Genomic DNA, 15,402 nt, shown 5'->3' on the forward strand with positions numbered 1-15,402 from the left:
GGCTTTCAACACAGAATAAAAGACTTCCATCCTGACACGGCTGCCCAACCTGCCTTTACCTTCCCCCTCTACTCCCTTCTCTTTGCTTCTTACTTCCTCTGTCTTTGCAGGTGCCTGTCCTGTGTCAACAGCGCCTTCCGCTGTCATTGGTGCAAGTATCGTAACCTCTGCACTCATGATCCCACCACCTGCTCCTTCCAAGAAGGCCGGATCAATATTTCCGAGGTAACAAGGGCTCACCATGACATGGTAATGTTCCCAGTGAATCTGAGAGGCCTCTCCCTTTTTAGATGGTCAAACCAATGGCTTGGCCTTCTCCTTATCCTGGAGATTCTACATGTTAGAAACCCCTGTTATTATAAAGCTAAAAAAAAAAAAAAAAGGCAAAAAATGACCCCAGAGGCAGAGGGTATATCTACTAGACTCCTAAGACTATCTATTCAAAAAAAAAGCTTGAAGGTAACTGGGAATTGAGACTAAAAGCTTAGGGGAAATATCTCCAACCAAACAGACTCCCTGAGCTAGAAGAGTATAGTGAATGGCATTTGTTCTTTGAGTCTAGCTCTTTGCTTAGCTGCAGACACTGTCTAGTTCAATAAAAAATTCACTCTCAATCATTCTTTCATGCCAACTTCTCTTCCAACTCTAAAATTCAGTGATTCTTTGACTCTGATGTAGGACTGGGTGGGTGGCCTAGTAACAGAGAGAAATTCAGCTAGTAAAAAGAACCAGGCATTGCTAAAAGTATTATTACATGATACAGTTGAAGCTCCATTCCTAAAGCCTGACCCACCTTTGTTATCAACACAGTGAAATATCAGTGGCTTATCTTTTCAGTGACTATTCCATGATTATTCACTGATGCTGACTGTCGTACATATTCATAGCATGTCTCAGGACAGTGAAGCCCGCATGGTCAGTTTCCCATTCTTGTGTGTAATGCTTTTCACGCCCCAGGATGGCCGGTTGTGTTCAGACAACTATTGAGACCATATGTATGGGTAACAATGCAAGTGTACATGTACCCATATGTAACCCTTGTTCTACTTTTAAAAATAAAGTAACAGTGTAGTATTTTCATATACTGCTACATACATCTTCCTCTTACAGGAGCCTATGAGCTCCCTGAAGACAAGGACTGTATCTTTAAAGCCTCAGTGTCTTATTCAGTGAATATTTGTAGAATATAGTCATGAAAGAACAGATAAACCAATGCCTTCTCTACCCAAAGTCATTGGTGGGACTTGTTTCTACTTTTCTAAGATTTCAAGAAACTGTGTCTCTTGTGTCTCCTAATCTTGATAGCTGTGCTGGTTGCTTCCATGTCTAAGGTTAAGAAAATAGACCTTGAAAGGTTTCCCAGCACGCACTCATGGCTGTGAGTGTTTCTTAGTTTCTGAAACAACATGCATTATGGTCAGTTAGAAAGGTGGAATTCGCCTGTCTTGAAAAGAAGGAACATAGATGGTCCCCATGGATGGCATTTCAGACAGCCACCTCCACAGCATAATGGAATCAGGCAGCTAGCACCCTGGGAACCTTTCAGAAAAAGGATTTTCCTCCAGCCATTTGGAGAGCTTTGATGCAGCTGGCCTAAAAGCACTATGCTGGTCTTAGTGGGCACTGGAAATTAAGTCCAACCCTGAAATTCTGGGAGGGCATAAAACTGCTTTCAGGCCAGTATTTTCCCTCAGAGAAAAGGGCCCAAGAGCTGCAGGTGGGGACAGGGAGGTTGCCATAGCTTGGGAGCCAATGGAAGAAAGGCTACGGGTGGCAGGCGGGCCAGCAGTGGGAGGCCTGGTCAGGGTCAAGGGCTCCACAGTGAAGAGTGGGGCACATGGTCTCAGGCACTGTCTTCACACGAGCAACTTCTGAACTTCTGAGCTTCCTAATAAAGTGATGGAAGAGGCCCCCAGAAAACAGAGAGAGGCTGCATGCCGACCTGGACGGGCAGGAGCAGCTGCTGCCTTCCCTCGCAGGACTGCCCCCTCGGGCAAGGGAAACCACAGCCAAACCTGAAAGCGACCTGCATGCAGCTGCAGCAGGGGCAAGCAGAGTGTCACACAGAGCAAGACAAATAAACTCTGCCCGGGTGTGTGTGGAGGAGGCCTGGAGGCCTGAGCCCCAGCGGGCTAATTGGAAACAGGCCCAGCCTCCCTCACACCGTTTAGAAGTCACTGAAACACGGCTCCTTCTCAGCCATGGGTGAGAGGCACAAACATTCCAGAGAGCTGGCCCAAGAGAAACTGCTGCCTCCCTGCCACTCAGGATAAATTAATACCAAAGGAGATCTAGGGGACTCCCCACCTCCTTTTTTTGCATTTTCTGTGCTTGATGTCTGTGCCTTGGGGTTATCTCCCCTCATCTCCCGATCACCCTGGGTGGGAATGGGTGGACTACGCTGCAGGGGCTGGTTCTCTTGAGGACTGAGAGGGAAGCCCACACTCCATCCAGCTCCCAGTTTTGCTCAGGAAAGGAAATAAAGTGCAGATTCCAAGCGAGGTTGCCAGAGCCACTTCCTATAGTCTTCCTAAAATGCTGCTTTAGCTCTTAGCTGCAGATGGCTATACACCCCTTCCCAGCAAATAGCCCCCAGGCCCTGCTTTTTTTTTCTGTCCAAAGATCTGCTTTAGGGGAATCACACTCCCCAAAATTTGAGGAATAGCAAAGGTGCCTCATGCCTCCTTGGATAAGGTTTTTCTTACTCTATCTGGAGTCCCTTCTGATGTCTGCATGCTGTTTGGAAGACTGGAAATCGTTTAGCTGTCTCTTTGGGGTTCCTAGAATATCTCTTTTAGATTTCCAGTAAGCCTCCTTTCCCAACTTTGAATCAAAATTTTATGTCTGTCTACTTCCTAGAAACAATATATAACTGATTAGCTCCATTGACTGCTGTAGCAACATTAATGCATCACACATTTGTAATTCTTTCGCATGTGGCAGGAGTTCTCAAAGTGTGCCTGCTAGGGACCAGCAGCTCCATCATAACCTGGTAATGCATTAGAAATTCAAATTCTTGGGCCCCATCCCAGGTGAGGCTGAAGATGGAGAACCACTGACATCTGGCATTTCAATTGATTCTCGCAACAGCCCTGCAGTTTCTCATAATTCATATTTGACATCTGTAGTAACCAAGATGCTAAAAATTTAGGGTTTTTGCCCAAGGCTACAGAGAACTCAAGCATCCAAAAAAGATGAGTACAGTATGCTTTCTACAGAAAATCAGGGCCCCAGAGCTTGTTTGTTTCCATGGCCACAGCAAGACTTGCTGGCCTGACTTCAATCTGGCCCTTCACTGTTGGTTGTGAGGGCTTGGGGTATGGATGGGCCAACACAAATCCATCTCCACAGATGGAGAAACTGCCCACAGAAGATAGGTCAGTAGTGCCATTTCCAGATTAAAAAACAGCCAGCATATGAGGTAAATCTGTCCACATCTTTCCAGAAGGCTGATGGACCAGTTCCCGTGGTTAGGCTTGACAATGAAGAACAGCTGTGCTGGAGTGAATGCAATTCCAAACTAAAAGTATTAGTAGTTAACATTTATTGAGTGTTTATTATATATGCAGCTATATATCTCATTTAATGTTAACTACTCTATGAAGTGGATTCTATTATGGATAAATAAACTGAGGCTTAGATCAATTAAACAATTTTTCTATTCTGTATCAAAGAAATACAGAAATCAGGATTCAGAGTCAGTTTTCTAAGCTGGCCTCGAATAAGTTGAAGTCCTCTTGTCTTCCACGTGCATGCATACACGCATGCGCGTGCACATACACACACATACACATGTAATAAGCAGTAATATTAACAATTGTTAATCCAGCTTATTACCACTTAAAATGTATTTTCATATTTCTCTCTCAATCAATGTAGGGTTGTCAGGCATTATTTGCACCATTTTGTAGCTGAGGAAACTGAATTTCAGTTGGGCCATCTCTCAAGCTTGCTTAAAGTAATGAGCCAGCCCTTCCCAGTGCTCAGAGTACAACATCTCTGATGAGCCCCCTAAAATCTCTGCCTCCCTGGGCTGGATCAGGCTGTGACATGGTGTTAGCAAGCGGCTGTACGTGGGAGTATGTATGGCTTTCAGCTTTTAAAGCTCATATCCCTCCATGGCTAAACCAGGCCTAGTGAGATGTAGATACATAAATATCTTCTTTATGCCCTGTCCCAGGGGAAAGATAGAACCAAATAAATCCGATTAGCTTCCCAGGATGCTGGCTGCTCTCTCTCTTTGAAGTCCAGTGGGTGATAATAATGCCATTTCCACATGGGAGCAGTTGCTTCCGAGGGCTAAAGGGTCCCCAACATAGAAAGCTAGCAGAGCACAGCTATAGAGGGTAGGCAAGGTGGCCCCAAGGCTCAGAGGGCTCCTACACCAGGGTCCCTGCCCTCACTGGGGTTATGTTTCCTCTTCCCCACTACCCCACCCCTAGGATATTCCCAAACAGGACATCTTGATTTAAGCTAAGATTTCTGCTGAGGAGGTGATTCTGGCTCCACCTCCTACAGACAAGGGGGAATCAGATGACCTAAAGAGGTCACTCAGGACACTACGAGGATCAGTATATAAGAATGATAACAATGACGGCTCTTGCCTGTAATCCTAGCACCCTTGGAGGCAGAGGCAGGAGGATCATTTGAGGTCAGATATTCAAGACCAGCCTGAGCAACAGCAAGACCCCATTGCTATAAAAAATAGAAAAATTAGCTGATCACTATGGCAGGCATCTGTAATCCCAGCTACTTGGGAGTCTAAGGCAGGAGGATCACTTAAATCCAGGAGTTTGAGGTTGTTGTGAGCTAGGATGATGCCACTGTATGCTAGCTTGGGGCAACAGAGACTCTTGTCTCAAAAAAAAAAAAAAAAAAAGAAGAAGAAGAAGAATGATAATGACAGTTTTAATATTCTGCAGAAATAGCATCTGTTGATTATTTTTTGCTTTCTTATTCTTAGGACAGGTACTCTGTGTGTGTGTGTTTGTGTGTGTGTGTATGAGTACCCACAGAAGCAAACAGGTTGGAAGGACCCTCACTGTTTCTGATGGAACCCATCACAGCCCTAGTGGTACTGGCATTCTAATAACTTGGGCTGCCAGTCTCCTCGGGCTGCCTTCACCCCTTGACACTGCTGTCTTCACCTAAGACTCACTGTCCCTTGTGAACATGCAGAGCAGAAACCCTAAAGGGTCTGTATCTTCCCATTTCCCAAGATAAAGAGAACATACCTGGGGCACCAACCACTTCTTTCCTTCACCCTGGAAAACAGAAGGAAAAATCCTATTCTGTCTGACCTGAGAGCAATAGCCAAATAAGCAAAGCGTAAGACATTGTTTTTCTACTGGAGCAATCTTGGAGCCTGTTTAGACATTTGGGAAGACTCTAATGATTGCCCTTAAATTCAGTTCCTAAGGGGCTGAAATAGCAGACCATGAGAAATTTTTTTAAAATTCTAGAATCTCTTTAAAAAGCTCACAAGAATACTCATAAAGTCTACTCATGATTCTCTGATGTTCAGGATGGACTGGACTTAGCCTAGCCAAAATAAGTGTGTGTTATGTAACACACATATATGCCAAAAAATGTATACACATTTTAAGAGATATCATCTATATATTAGTTTTTGAAGTTGAATTGAAGATACCGTTCAGACCTGGTCAGGTTTACCCAGACACACTATGCACATCCATTTTACCTGTGATTCATACACTTTTGGAGAATGATAGATTTTATTTCCAACAAGAACTCTTAAAATGTATATACATTTTTTGGCACCCCCCCCCCAGCATGTGTGTGTGTGTGTCAACACAAACTTTTTTGTCAAAGTTAAAAGGATTCTACAATCTTGTTCTCTAATCTAAGACATCATGCTTTCAAAAGCACATCTTTAAGACCTTGCTATTGAAATTTAAATTTGTTGTCTAAGCTCATTAGAGAAGAAAAACAACTGTTCATCATTTACAATTCATCAAACAGTTCAGAGTCTGCAAATCTATTCTCTCTCTCTCTCACACATACACACATGCACGCGTGCACGCACACACACACACACCATTATACCTCAGTGTCATTTCTACCCTAAATTAAAATTCTAACTTAATAGATTCAATGGGAATTTTTTTTAGCCCCTAATAGTAAGCAATATCTCCTTTTCCATGGGATGCCTGGGCTTCCCTAAGCTGGTGCTCATTTTTTTCTTGGCTATAAATATATGAAAGACTCTGTCAAGAGTGCCCGCGGGGAATGAGAGTAAAAGTGCAGTAAAGAACAAGTTTATGAGTTGGCAGCTTGAGTGACTGGCTCCTAAACAGGGGCCTGTCTGTTCTGGGGTTGCCTCAGGATCTGCTCTCTCGAGGAAGCCCAGCCTGCCTGGAGCCCTAACATACAACTGGCCAGCAGGCAAGGGATGACACCAGGAACCTTGCAGGTTCTTCTAGACCCCCCTACATAGGTCTTTGTGGGGAATTCTGCACCCAGCTTTTTTAAAATCCTCAAGATTTCTTAATAGCTACGAACACACCACTTTAGAAATCAAGTGACTCCAAAACCCATGACCATTTCCAACCCCAGCTTTTGAGAATCAAACTCCTCAAGCCTCTTGATCTTCAGAAGGCAGGACCTTAGAATCTGTAAAGAATCTCTAAAAAATCTACAAAGTTGGAGCTAAAAGGGAACTTTAAGATCTTTTCATGGGTTGCTTTATTTTCTTCTTTTCTATTTACTTTCCCACAAAGGGTGACCAAGCGTCCACTGCAGATCGAGCACTGGGATGAAGGCTGGGTTTATGGAGGTGAATAAGATGCTGCTGATGTTCAAGAAGCTCACAGCCCAGGGAAGAGAACAGCTCAATAAGAAATCACAATCCTGTGGGTCAAATGCAGTCAGGGGGCAATATCCATCCTGAATCCAGTGCAGGAACAGGGTCAGGGAGGGCCTTCCAGAGAAGGAGAAGCTGAACTGAGTTTGAAGGCTGAGGCAGGGGAGGGGCTGGGAGGAAGACAGAGGATAGGAGGCAGGAGTGGCGAGGACAGAGGATACTGGCTCAGGCGAGTATTTAGCTGCAGAGGCAAATGTGCAAAAGACCAGAGATAGGTCCGGTAAGGAAGATGGTACCTCATAACTAACTGTTCATTATGGCTGGACCATGATATATAAAAGCCACAGGGTTAAGGGGGAGATAGGCAGGGGCCACATGCTGACGACTTACAATTAGGACCCAGAGAAAAGAGGTGACAGCCTAAGCCGCACCAGATGGACAGTTCTCCCAGTTCCCTATCTGAGGCTGGGCTATTGCTCAACATTGCCCACACTGCACCAGGCGTCTTCACAGCGATAGCCTTTGGCATTAGGCAGACAGTTTTTTGTTGCTGGATACCATCCTACATCTTGGAAGAAATCCAAGGATCCTGGCCCCTGACAGCAAATGCCAACATTTGGCATAGCAACATCAGCCCCCTTGCATTCCCAGAAATCCCCTCTAAGAACCACTGCCCAGGGGAAGGGGGATGGAGGAAGAGGAGACACCTGCAAGGATTTCTCTAGTCATCCCTGGAGAGAGGAAATGGTGCTATATGGGCTCCACATCCTCACTGCCAGGGGCTCCTTGGCTCATGTTTCCTGGGGCAGCGGGAGAAAGAGGAGATTGTAGCTGTGAGGGTGGTACTTTGACCTCTGGTGGATAAGCAGCATCTGAGCATGGAGCTCGGGAAACTTGATCTTTCCTTCTCCCTGCCTCTCTCTGGTGACCCTTCCCAAAGGGCCTCCCCACTAAGACTTTCTTTTTTTTGGTTTTGTTTTCCAAAGCAACATGGCATTCATACAGGGCCTGGTAATGAAATGAGATAAAAAGCCAGAGCAAGTGTTTAGAGTATCGCTGGGAGGGCTTGATCCACCTCCTGGAAGCGCAGCTCAGCCGGAGCAGGAAGCTGAAGCTGCCAGCCGCCTCAGACATGGGACAGTATATGGTGGCACAGACACTGGCGGAGCTGGGAACAAGATGAAACCCCGAGGTGGGGCAGCTGCATGGGAGACAGGGACATGTGGAGGCTCTTTTATCCAGCCTGAGATAAAATCCAATGCCGAGCCACAAGCAGTGCCTGGAAATTAACTCCTAAGTGTAACACACACATACCAGATGCAGGACAACTTGTGGGATGTGAGGGCAATATCAAAACCCAGGCGCTAAGCGAGATTCCATTTTCCCTTCTGCTCAACAGGCCCCCTCATGAGGGGCTGCCCTTCTGGTGAGTGGCCCAGCCTAGTGTCAGGGCCTTGTCTCTGCCCTGGCTCAGGCGAGTAAGATGGCATGAGCCAGGAACCAACGGGGCCTCTCTGCTTCTTCCCAAGGACTGTCCCCAGCTGGTGCCCACGGAGGAAATCCTGATTCCAGTTGGGGAGGTAAAGCCAATCACCCTGAAGGCTCGAAACCTGCCGCAGCCACAGTCGGGTCAGCGAGGCTATGAGTGTGTCCTCAACATCCAGGGGGCCATCCACCGTGTACCTGCCCTGCGCTTCAACAGCTCCAGCGTCCAGTGCCAAAACAGCTCGGTGAGAGGGCTCGGGCCGGGCTTGCATGGAGCACAGCCTTCTCTTACACCCGCGCCTATGCCTCAGCCTGGCCTGCCAGGGCTTCCAGAGCCTTCTGGGTTCACAGGCTGACCCCACGTCCCCAGGGACAGAGGAGCATGCCAGCAGCCCAGACAGCTCGGTCAGAGCAGAGCAAGGTCACGGTACCAGAGGAGCTGGAGTTTTGTGAGGACCCTTATGGCAGAAGCTGAGATGTCTATGCCCTTTTCTAAAGTTTAAGGAACAGTGAAACGTCAGCCAAAGCGAGTCAGCTCCACCCTACACCTGTGCCGGTAGGGGAGTGACTAAAGCGGAGGTTGCTCCATGGGAGGAAGAGGGGGGAGAGACAAGGCAGTGGCCTGGGCTGAGGTGAGACAGTGGAGGGAGGAAGCGGTGGATCAGGACCAGCAAGGGTTAAACCAATCCTGAATGGCAGACAGAGAGCGTGAGGTGTTTAATTATAATACTAACCCAGAGAAGATCTTTTTATCTGCCAACTCCCTGTCTCTGACTGTGGGGGGTCAGCTCTGAGATGGGGGGAGGGGTCGACATGACAAAGGTGTTGAGGGAAGCTAATTCGCCTGGGAGAGATAAAGAGAATCTGGGCCTCTTATCAGGGAGCTGTCAGATTCCCAGGTCACAGGCGCTTGATAGAATTTGTAATCGGTGGAAGGCCGCCAAGTGCAAGGGGAAGGTGGGATGAGAAAGAAATGGAACACAACAAAGGGAGGCAGGCAGCAGGGAAGGACTGGGGGCAGGAGCGCTGACAGTGACATGCCCTCCAGTGCTGACTTGAGTGTTGGGGCAGGGACCCTCCTCGCCAGGAGATGCCCCCAGGTCTCCTTTATAGAGGTGCCAGTGCAGCCAGGCCAGCCAGAGGGGTGGCTGCTTCTCATGTGTGAAGGGCTTAAAAGTCTTGTGTGGGGTCAGCGCACAGAGAAAGTTGATTCTTGGCCTTGGCGGCTTAAGGCCTTTAATGGTAGGGCTGGTCAGATCTATGCCCGGAAATCTGCGGGTACTTGTCCATAGTGGACTGTTGACCAAAGTGAGGCTCATGTGCAGAATGAGGGCGACTGCGGGGCCCAGCCAACCAGTCACTCAGTGACTGCTGTGCAGAGACTCTGTGGGGATTACGGGGCAGTAAGAAACGTGGACTGTGCAGACAGACTAGACTCTCTCTTGTGTGAAAGGAGACACAGCAGCTCCTGGGAAGTGCTGGTTAAAGACAGAGAGCAGCAACATCAGGGGACAGAGAAATTAGGGGGTGGCTGGCAGAGCTGTTGGAGAGGGCACCTGGGGAGGGTAGATCTCAGCCACATTAGCAGAATAAGGACGAGTTAAGAGTAGGAATAGAGCTGTGTTCCTCCCTAGATGTGAACTCAGTAACAACACAGAGAGGGGCTTACGTATTTGGAGACAGGTAGATTCAGAGATTTCTGCAGGCCAGTCGTAGAGGGGAAGAGGTAAGTTTGGATCAGAGTATTCAAGGCACTGAGAGCCAAGCTGGGGGTGTAGGCAGGATCCTCTTGGCATTCGTGACAGAGTCAGGGAAAGGGCATCATAGAGATAACTTGAGCAGCACACATGGTTCCTTGCGTCCCTGACCCCAGTGACAGGGAACCACATGTGCCATGTCCTCTATCCCTCTCCTTGCAGTACCAGTATGATGGGATGGACATCAGCAACCTGGCCGTGGACTTCGCCGTGGTGTGGAATGGCAATTTCATCATCGACAACCCTCAAGACCTGAAAGGTAAGCGGCTACTTCCGGGTAGAAGTTTGATCTTTTCATGACCCCAGGAAAGACTGGGGCTGGAGGGATCAGAGCCAGCCAGCCGCTGTGCCATGAATAATAGACTCCCTCTGTCAGCCGAGCTCTTCAGAGGATCCTAAAGCAACATTTGGAGCCATCAAAGGAGTCCTGTTGGGAGCCCTGTTTTATTACAACCAGAGCATCCGCCAGGCGGCTGCCGGATCATCCACGTTATTCTTTGGCTCCCACAGGCTTTGAAGTGTCTGTGGAACCTGACCTGGAAGAACAGCAGGCAGGAACGTCCTGCCAGTTTCCCTGGAAATGGAGATATTGTTTCTAATCAGGCTCTTGTTCCCCTGTCCTTGGCCCTGGTCACGGTCACTGCACAAAGAAGGTTTTTAAGGCTGCTCCCCTGGTCCTGAGGTGGGAGGGAGGGCCCAACATGTGGACTCAAGCTCACATCTGGAGCAAAGAGGCTCAGGAAGGGGAGCTGGGCTGCAGCAGGAGGGGGTGCTCCATGAGGGCCACCTTTATTCAGCGTCCTCCTCCAACATGTGAGGAGGCCAGACTATCAATGCAGCAAACACCAAGGTCCACCTGCTCTCAAGAACGAGCAGAGGAACTCCAACGTGATAGCACTTGCTGTGGGCAGGCGCTCACTACGTAATTTAGCAAAGATAATTTTTCTTAATTATCACAATAACTCTGAGAGGTATTACTATTGTCATTTTATAGATAAGGAAACTGAAGCCCAAAGAGTTTAAGCAGTGGGCCAAGAGTCAGATAGTAAGAGCCAGGATTCGAACCAAGACAGTCACATCACTCTGAGGGTCTGCTGCTCAGGCTACTGTGGGATTTCAGCTCTCTTCCCCCACCCTGAATACCTCCCTTTCTCCTCCTGCACCATGAGCCACATCTCTGTCACCACAACTCAAGTACCTAGAGTTGTCACATGCCTCTGCTTCCACCCGATGGAAATGGGTAGGGGGAAAGCCCCAGCAGAGTCTGCAAGTGTCTCAGCATCTGTGGGGCTTCACTCCCTGTCCCAGAAGCTGCCATTCAAATGGATGCTACTTAGAATGGAGAAAGAAACTGAGCCAGGGAGGTTTTTTTTTACTATTTCTCCTCATACCCAGGGCAAATTTTCCAACTGTTATGAGATGGGAGACATTCTGCCTGCTGAGGAGCTGGGCTTGTGTCCCAGAGGTTGTCTGTGCACCTGGCGCTTAAAGAACAGCCACTTGCGAGTTGTTGCATCAGAACTCTACATGTGACTCTCCCAATGCTGAGGAAGCTCCATGAGTGCACAGACAGCTTCACATGCATTTCCCCCAGACCCTGAGTGTCACATTGTGCTGAGTAGAGAAGATGACGGGGTTTAAGGATTCACGTTCTAGAATCCAGCAAAGCAGGGTTCAACTGCTGTCTTGCTCACCTCCAGTTGTGTGGACTCAGACTGATTACTGCTCCCCTTTATATCCTGCAGGGCTCATCTGTGAAGTAGAGGAAAGGATGCTCATATATAGGGACCATGTGCTACATACATATAAATGCTCAATATGTTCTTGTTCATTTTAAGATTCCCATTTATTGCCCTGTACCCCAAGAATCCATAGATAGGGCTGGACACAGTGGCTTATGCCTATAATCCTAGCACTGTGGGAGGCTGAGGCAGGTAGATTGCTTGAGGTCAGGAGTTCAAGACCAGCCTGAGCAAGAGCAAGACCCTGTCTCTACTAAAACTAGCCAAGCATTGTGGTGAGTGCCTATAGTCCCAGCTACTTGGGAGGCTGGGGCAAGAGGATCCCTTGGGCTCAGGAGTTTAAGGTTGCTGTGAGCTATGATGCTATGTCACTCTACCAAGTGTGACAAGTGTGACTCTGTCTCAAAAAAGGAAAAAAACAAATAAACAAACAAAACCAATCCATAGACAGGAGGGTATTTAAGTATAGGCCCATAGGCCCTGCAGCTGGAACTAAGGGATGCTGGACAGAGCAAAGGAACAGACAGGATGGGGAACCTGTGGAAGAATTAAAAAATTCCCCTCTCCTGGAATATGTCCATGACCTCTAGCAGAGGCACTCCTCCTGGTCCTGAAGGCCTATATGTGCTTGACCAGAAGAGTTGAAAAATGACTTTCTCAGTGTTTTGTTTCTGGATAATCCTACTTGGGACTCTTGAGTTCAAAACCCCAGCAGGCAAGGAGCTAAGCCCTGGGCTTATACAGCACAATTCCATTGACTGGCCAGTTATACTAGGCCTTTTAAGTCAGTGGGAGACAAAAAGCAAAGATAAAAGGTTTGCAGACTCTAGATGTAACCTGTTATAGATAGTTTGTCCTTTCTGGGGACATATGCTCCAGCCACAGGCCTGTGAACAAGGCCAGATCACCCTCTTTTTATCAGCAGTGCCTCTCCACTGCCGCCAGCCACCTGGCCCTTCTTTAAGCCCGAGCTGACTCCTCTCCCAGACCCATGTGATTTCCAGTGTGGAGGGCAAAGTTCTCTTCTTCTCAGCACAGCCAGCTGGAGTTTCAGGATTCCAGTTTGGGGCACTAACCTTAGTAAGCTCTGAGAGTCATTCCGTCTCTCTTTGAGCTACATTTATACCTGCAGTGGGGAATATAGCCCTTATCTTTCACAATGAAGGCTATGTGTGAGAGCTGGACAGTAAGAGACATGGCAGCATGAGCATGTGGCATGAGTTCAAAGAAAAGATAATAAGCATGTGTAGAACATCAGATATATTGTGGGCATTGTGCTGAGTGCTTAATATACAACGTCTTATTCAAACCTCACAAAAAAACAATGATTATCTCCAGTTTAGAGATGAAGTAAACAAGGTTCAAGGTCTGTCACCCTGCTCGGATGTAGTGAAGCCACAATTAAAGCACTGATCTGATTCAATCTATAGCCAGAACTCTTTACAAATACTATTTTCTGTAGTGCCTTTATGTAACAGCTGAGAGTCCCGATCTATTAATTCCTCATCCATCATTCTTGCAATGGTAATGGATGACCAATGGCATGATCCATGACTGGGGACAGTTTCTATCATGCCCGCAAGAAGAGGATATGTTGTGGGCAGCCCTCCCCAGTCTCCCTGTGACCGCCTCTCTCTTTGCAGTTCATCTCTACAAGTGTGCAGCTCAGCGGGAGAGCTGTGGCCTCTGCCTCAAGGCCGACCGGAAGTTCGAGTGTGGCTGGTGCAGCGGTGAGCGCAGATGCACCCTCAACCAGCACTGTATCAGCCCCTCCAGTCCCTGGCTTGACTGGTCCAGCCACAATGTCAAGTGCTCCAATCCCCAAATCACTGAGGTGAGTCCCCCCAGTTCCCAGAACAGGAGGGCACAGCCAGGAGCTGGCCCCCCGGGCACTGGGAGAGGAGCGCAAGCTAAGGCTTTGTGAACGGGTTCTTAGTAGAGTTTATTTAATGCGGGGATGCAGGAAGCCCCTCGTGTGCGTCTCAGTGGTTGCTGTCTAGGCCCTGGTGACAGGTGTATGGAAACGCATCTTCGTGCCTGTGCGTGAGTGTGCATGCACATCAGCATGCACCTGGGCACAACAAGGGAGGCAGAGCCAGCCCAGTCTCCCTGCCAAGCTGGCTGAGCCAGGTGAGGACAAGAAATTGGCTCCGTGGTGGGTGAACACTTCCGAAAGCAAGTCTAGCTTTGCTCAGCAGAAATGTGATTTCAGAGCTGCAATTAGCTCAGAGTTGCAAAGTTGAAAACGAAAGAAGAAGGTAAAGGCAGTCAGTACGTTAGCCACCATGCCATTTCCCAGGGTTTACTCTCTGTCCCGATTTATTCATGCATTTTAATGGAAAGAGATAGGAAATTAACTATCCTGGAGGAAAAAAATGATGCTTCTAAAATAGTACATTTCAAAGGAAGATGAATAAATGATGTGGATGAAAATGCAGTTGCTTGGGTTTTGAACGGCCTGGACCAGGAGCAATGTACTGTACTTTGGTTGTGCTTTGTGTGCTCATTACCTTTCACCAGTCCCTATTCAATGGTTGTCACTTGTGCTTTGCAATTAATTGCACTTCCCTAGTGATGAGTAGGAATAAAGGCTAGCAAGTACCCCAGTGTCCTACATGTTTGAGAAACCCGAGAGAGACATCCCTCTCCTGCCTCCCCCCTGAGCAAAAGCACTATCCCTTCTCCTACCAGCAGAAAAGCAACTCTGCCCCCCTCCCATGTCACAGAGTATTGGGAAACTTCCAGAGCATCCCTATGATCCTATAGAAATTTCATTTTAAAAAAGAAACCCTCAAAATGTAATGAGTGCTGTTAACACAGAGATGGGTTATTTGCAGAGGAAGCAAATATTTATTCAATGTGCCCTACACTATTACATTTAATCCTCACCGCAATGGTGCAAAGTAAATATTCTCAACTCCACTGTATAGATGAAGAAAATGAGATTCAGAGACGTTGAGTGATCTGCCCAAATTCACACAGCTGCTGCTAAGTGACAGAGACAGAATTTGAGCTCACATTAATTGTAAAATCATTTTTAAGTTCTCTAGGATTTGCCCAAATAACGTAAAACAAGAAGTGGGGCTTCTTCCTTAATGTCCAGACTTTTTCTTACTGGTATAGACCAGGTAGACGTGACCCAGAGAGACGGCGGTATGTCCCAGGGAGCACGTCCCCTACATGTAGGTCATTCTCTGTCCACGCAGGAAGCTGGTATGACAGTGCAGAAACTGTCCTGCTTCGATCCCGTTTTCCTCTTAACCGTGGGGGATAATGATGCCTCCTCACTTTCTCCTGTGTCTTTATGTTCCTGGAAGAGAATGTTTGTGGGGGCTGCCAGTGGCACCCCGGCCTCTGCCGCGGCTTCCTGAGCTGCTCAGGGCTCCGTGCCTTCTCCCTGATTCTAGTGATTTCCACCAACTGCTGGCCTGAGAACTTGCACTGTTCTGTAATTCTTCTTGCTGTACCAGTTGTCAGTCTCTACATCTGTGAGCACCTGTGGCCTGAGGGGGGTTTGGATTAGGCAGGGACTCGCCTCCATCAGCACCTCCCACCCCTGCCAGCCCTGGCAGCAGCTGCACCGTCCATTCTGAAC

General features: G+C 47.8%; 1 protein-coding gene across 1 annotated transcript in view; it reads left to right on the forward strand.

Annotated features, from left to right (window-relative positions):
- The window catches only part of PLXNA2 (plexin A2), a 210,109-nt gene that overhangs the window by 145,700 nt on the left and 49,007 nt on the right, over nucleotides 1–15,402 (forward strand). Inside the window, exons 9-12 of the mRNA XM_003792201.2 lie at nucleotides 111–225; nucleotides 8,353–8,553; nucleotides 10,228–10,324; nucleotides 13,451–13,641. Of these exons, the coding sequence (XP_003792249.1) occupies nucleotides 111–225; nucleotides 8,353–8,553; nucleotides 10,228–10,324; nucleotides 13,451–13,641 (604 nt within the window). The remainder of the gene's footprint in view (nucleotides 1–110; nucleotides 226–8,352; nucleotides 8,554–10,227; nucleotides 10,325–13,450; nucleotides 13,642–15,402) is intronic.

Source organism: Otolemur garnettii, unplaced genomic scaffold (genome assembly GCF_000181295.1).
Source record: "Otolemur garnettii isolate 467f Iridium unplaced genomic scaffold, OtoGar3 scaffold00055, whole genome shotgun sequence".
Classification (NCBI taxonomy): Eukaryota; Metazoa; Chordata; class Mammalia; order Primates; family Galagidae; genus Otolemur; species Otolemur garnettii.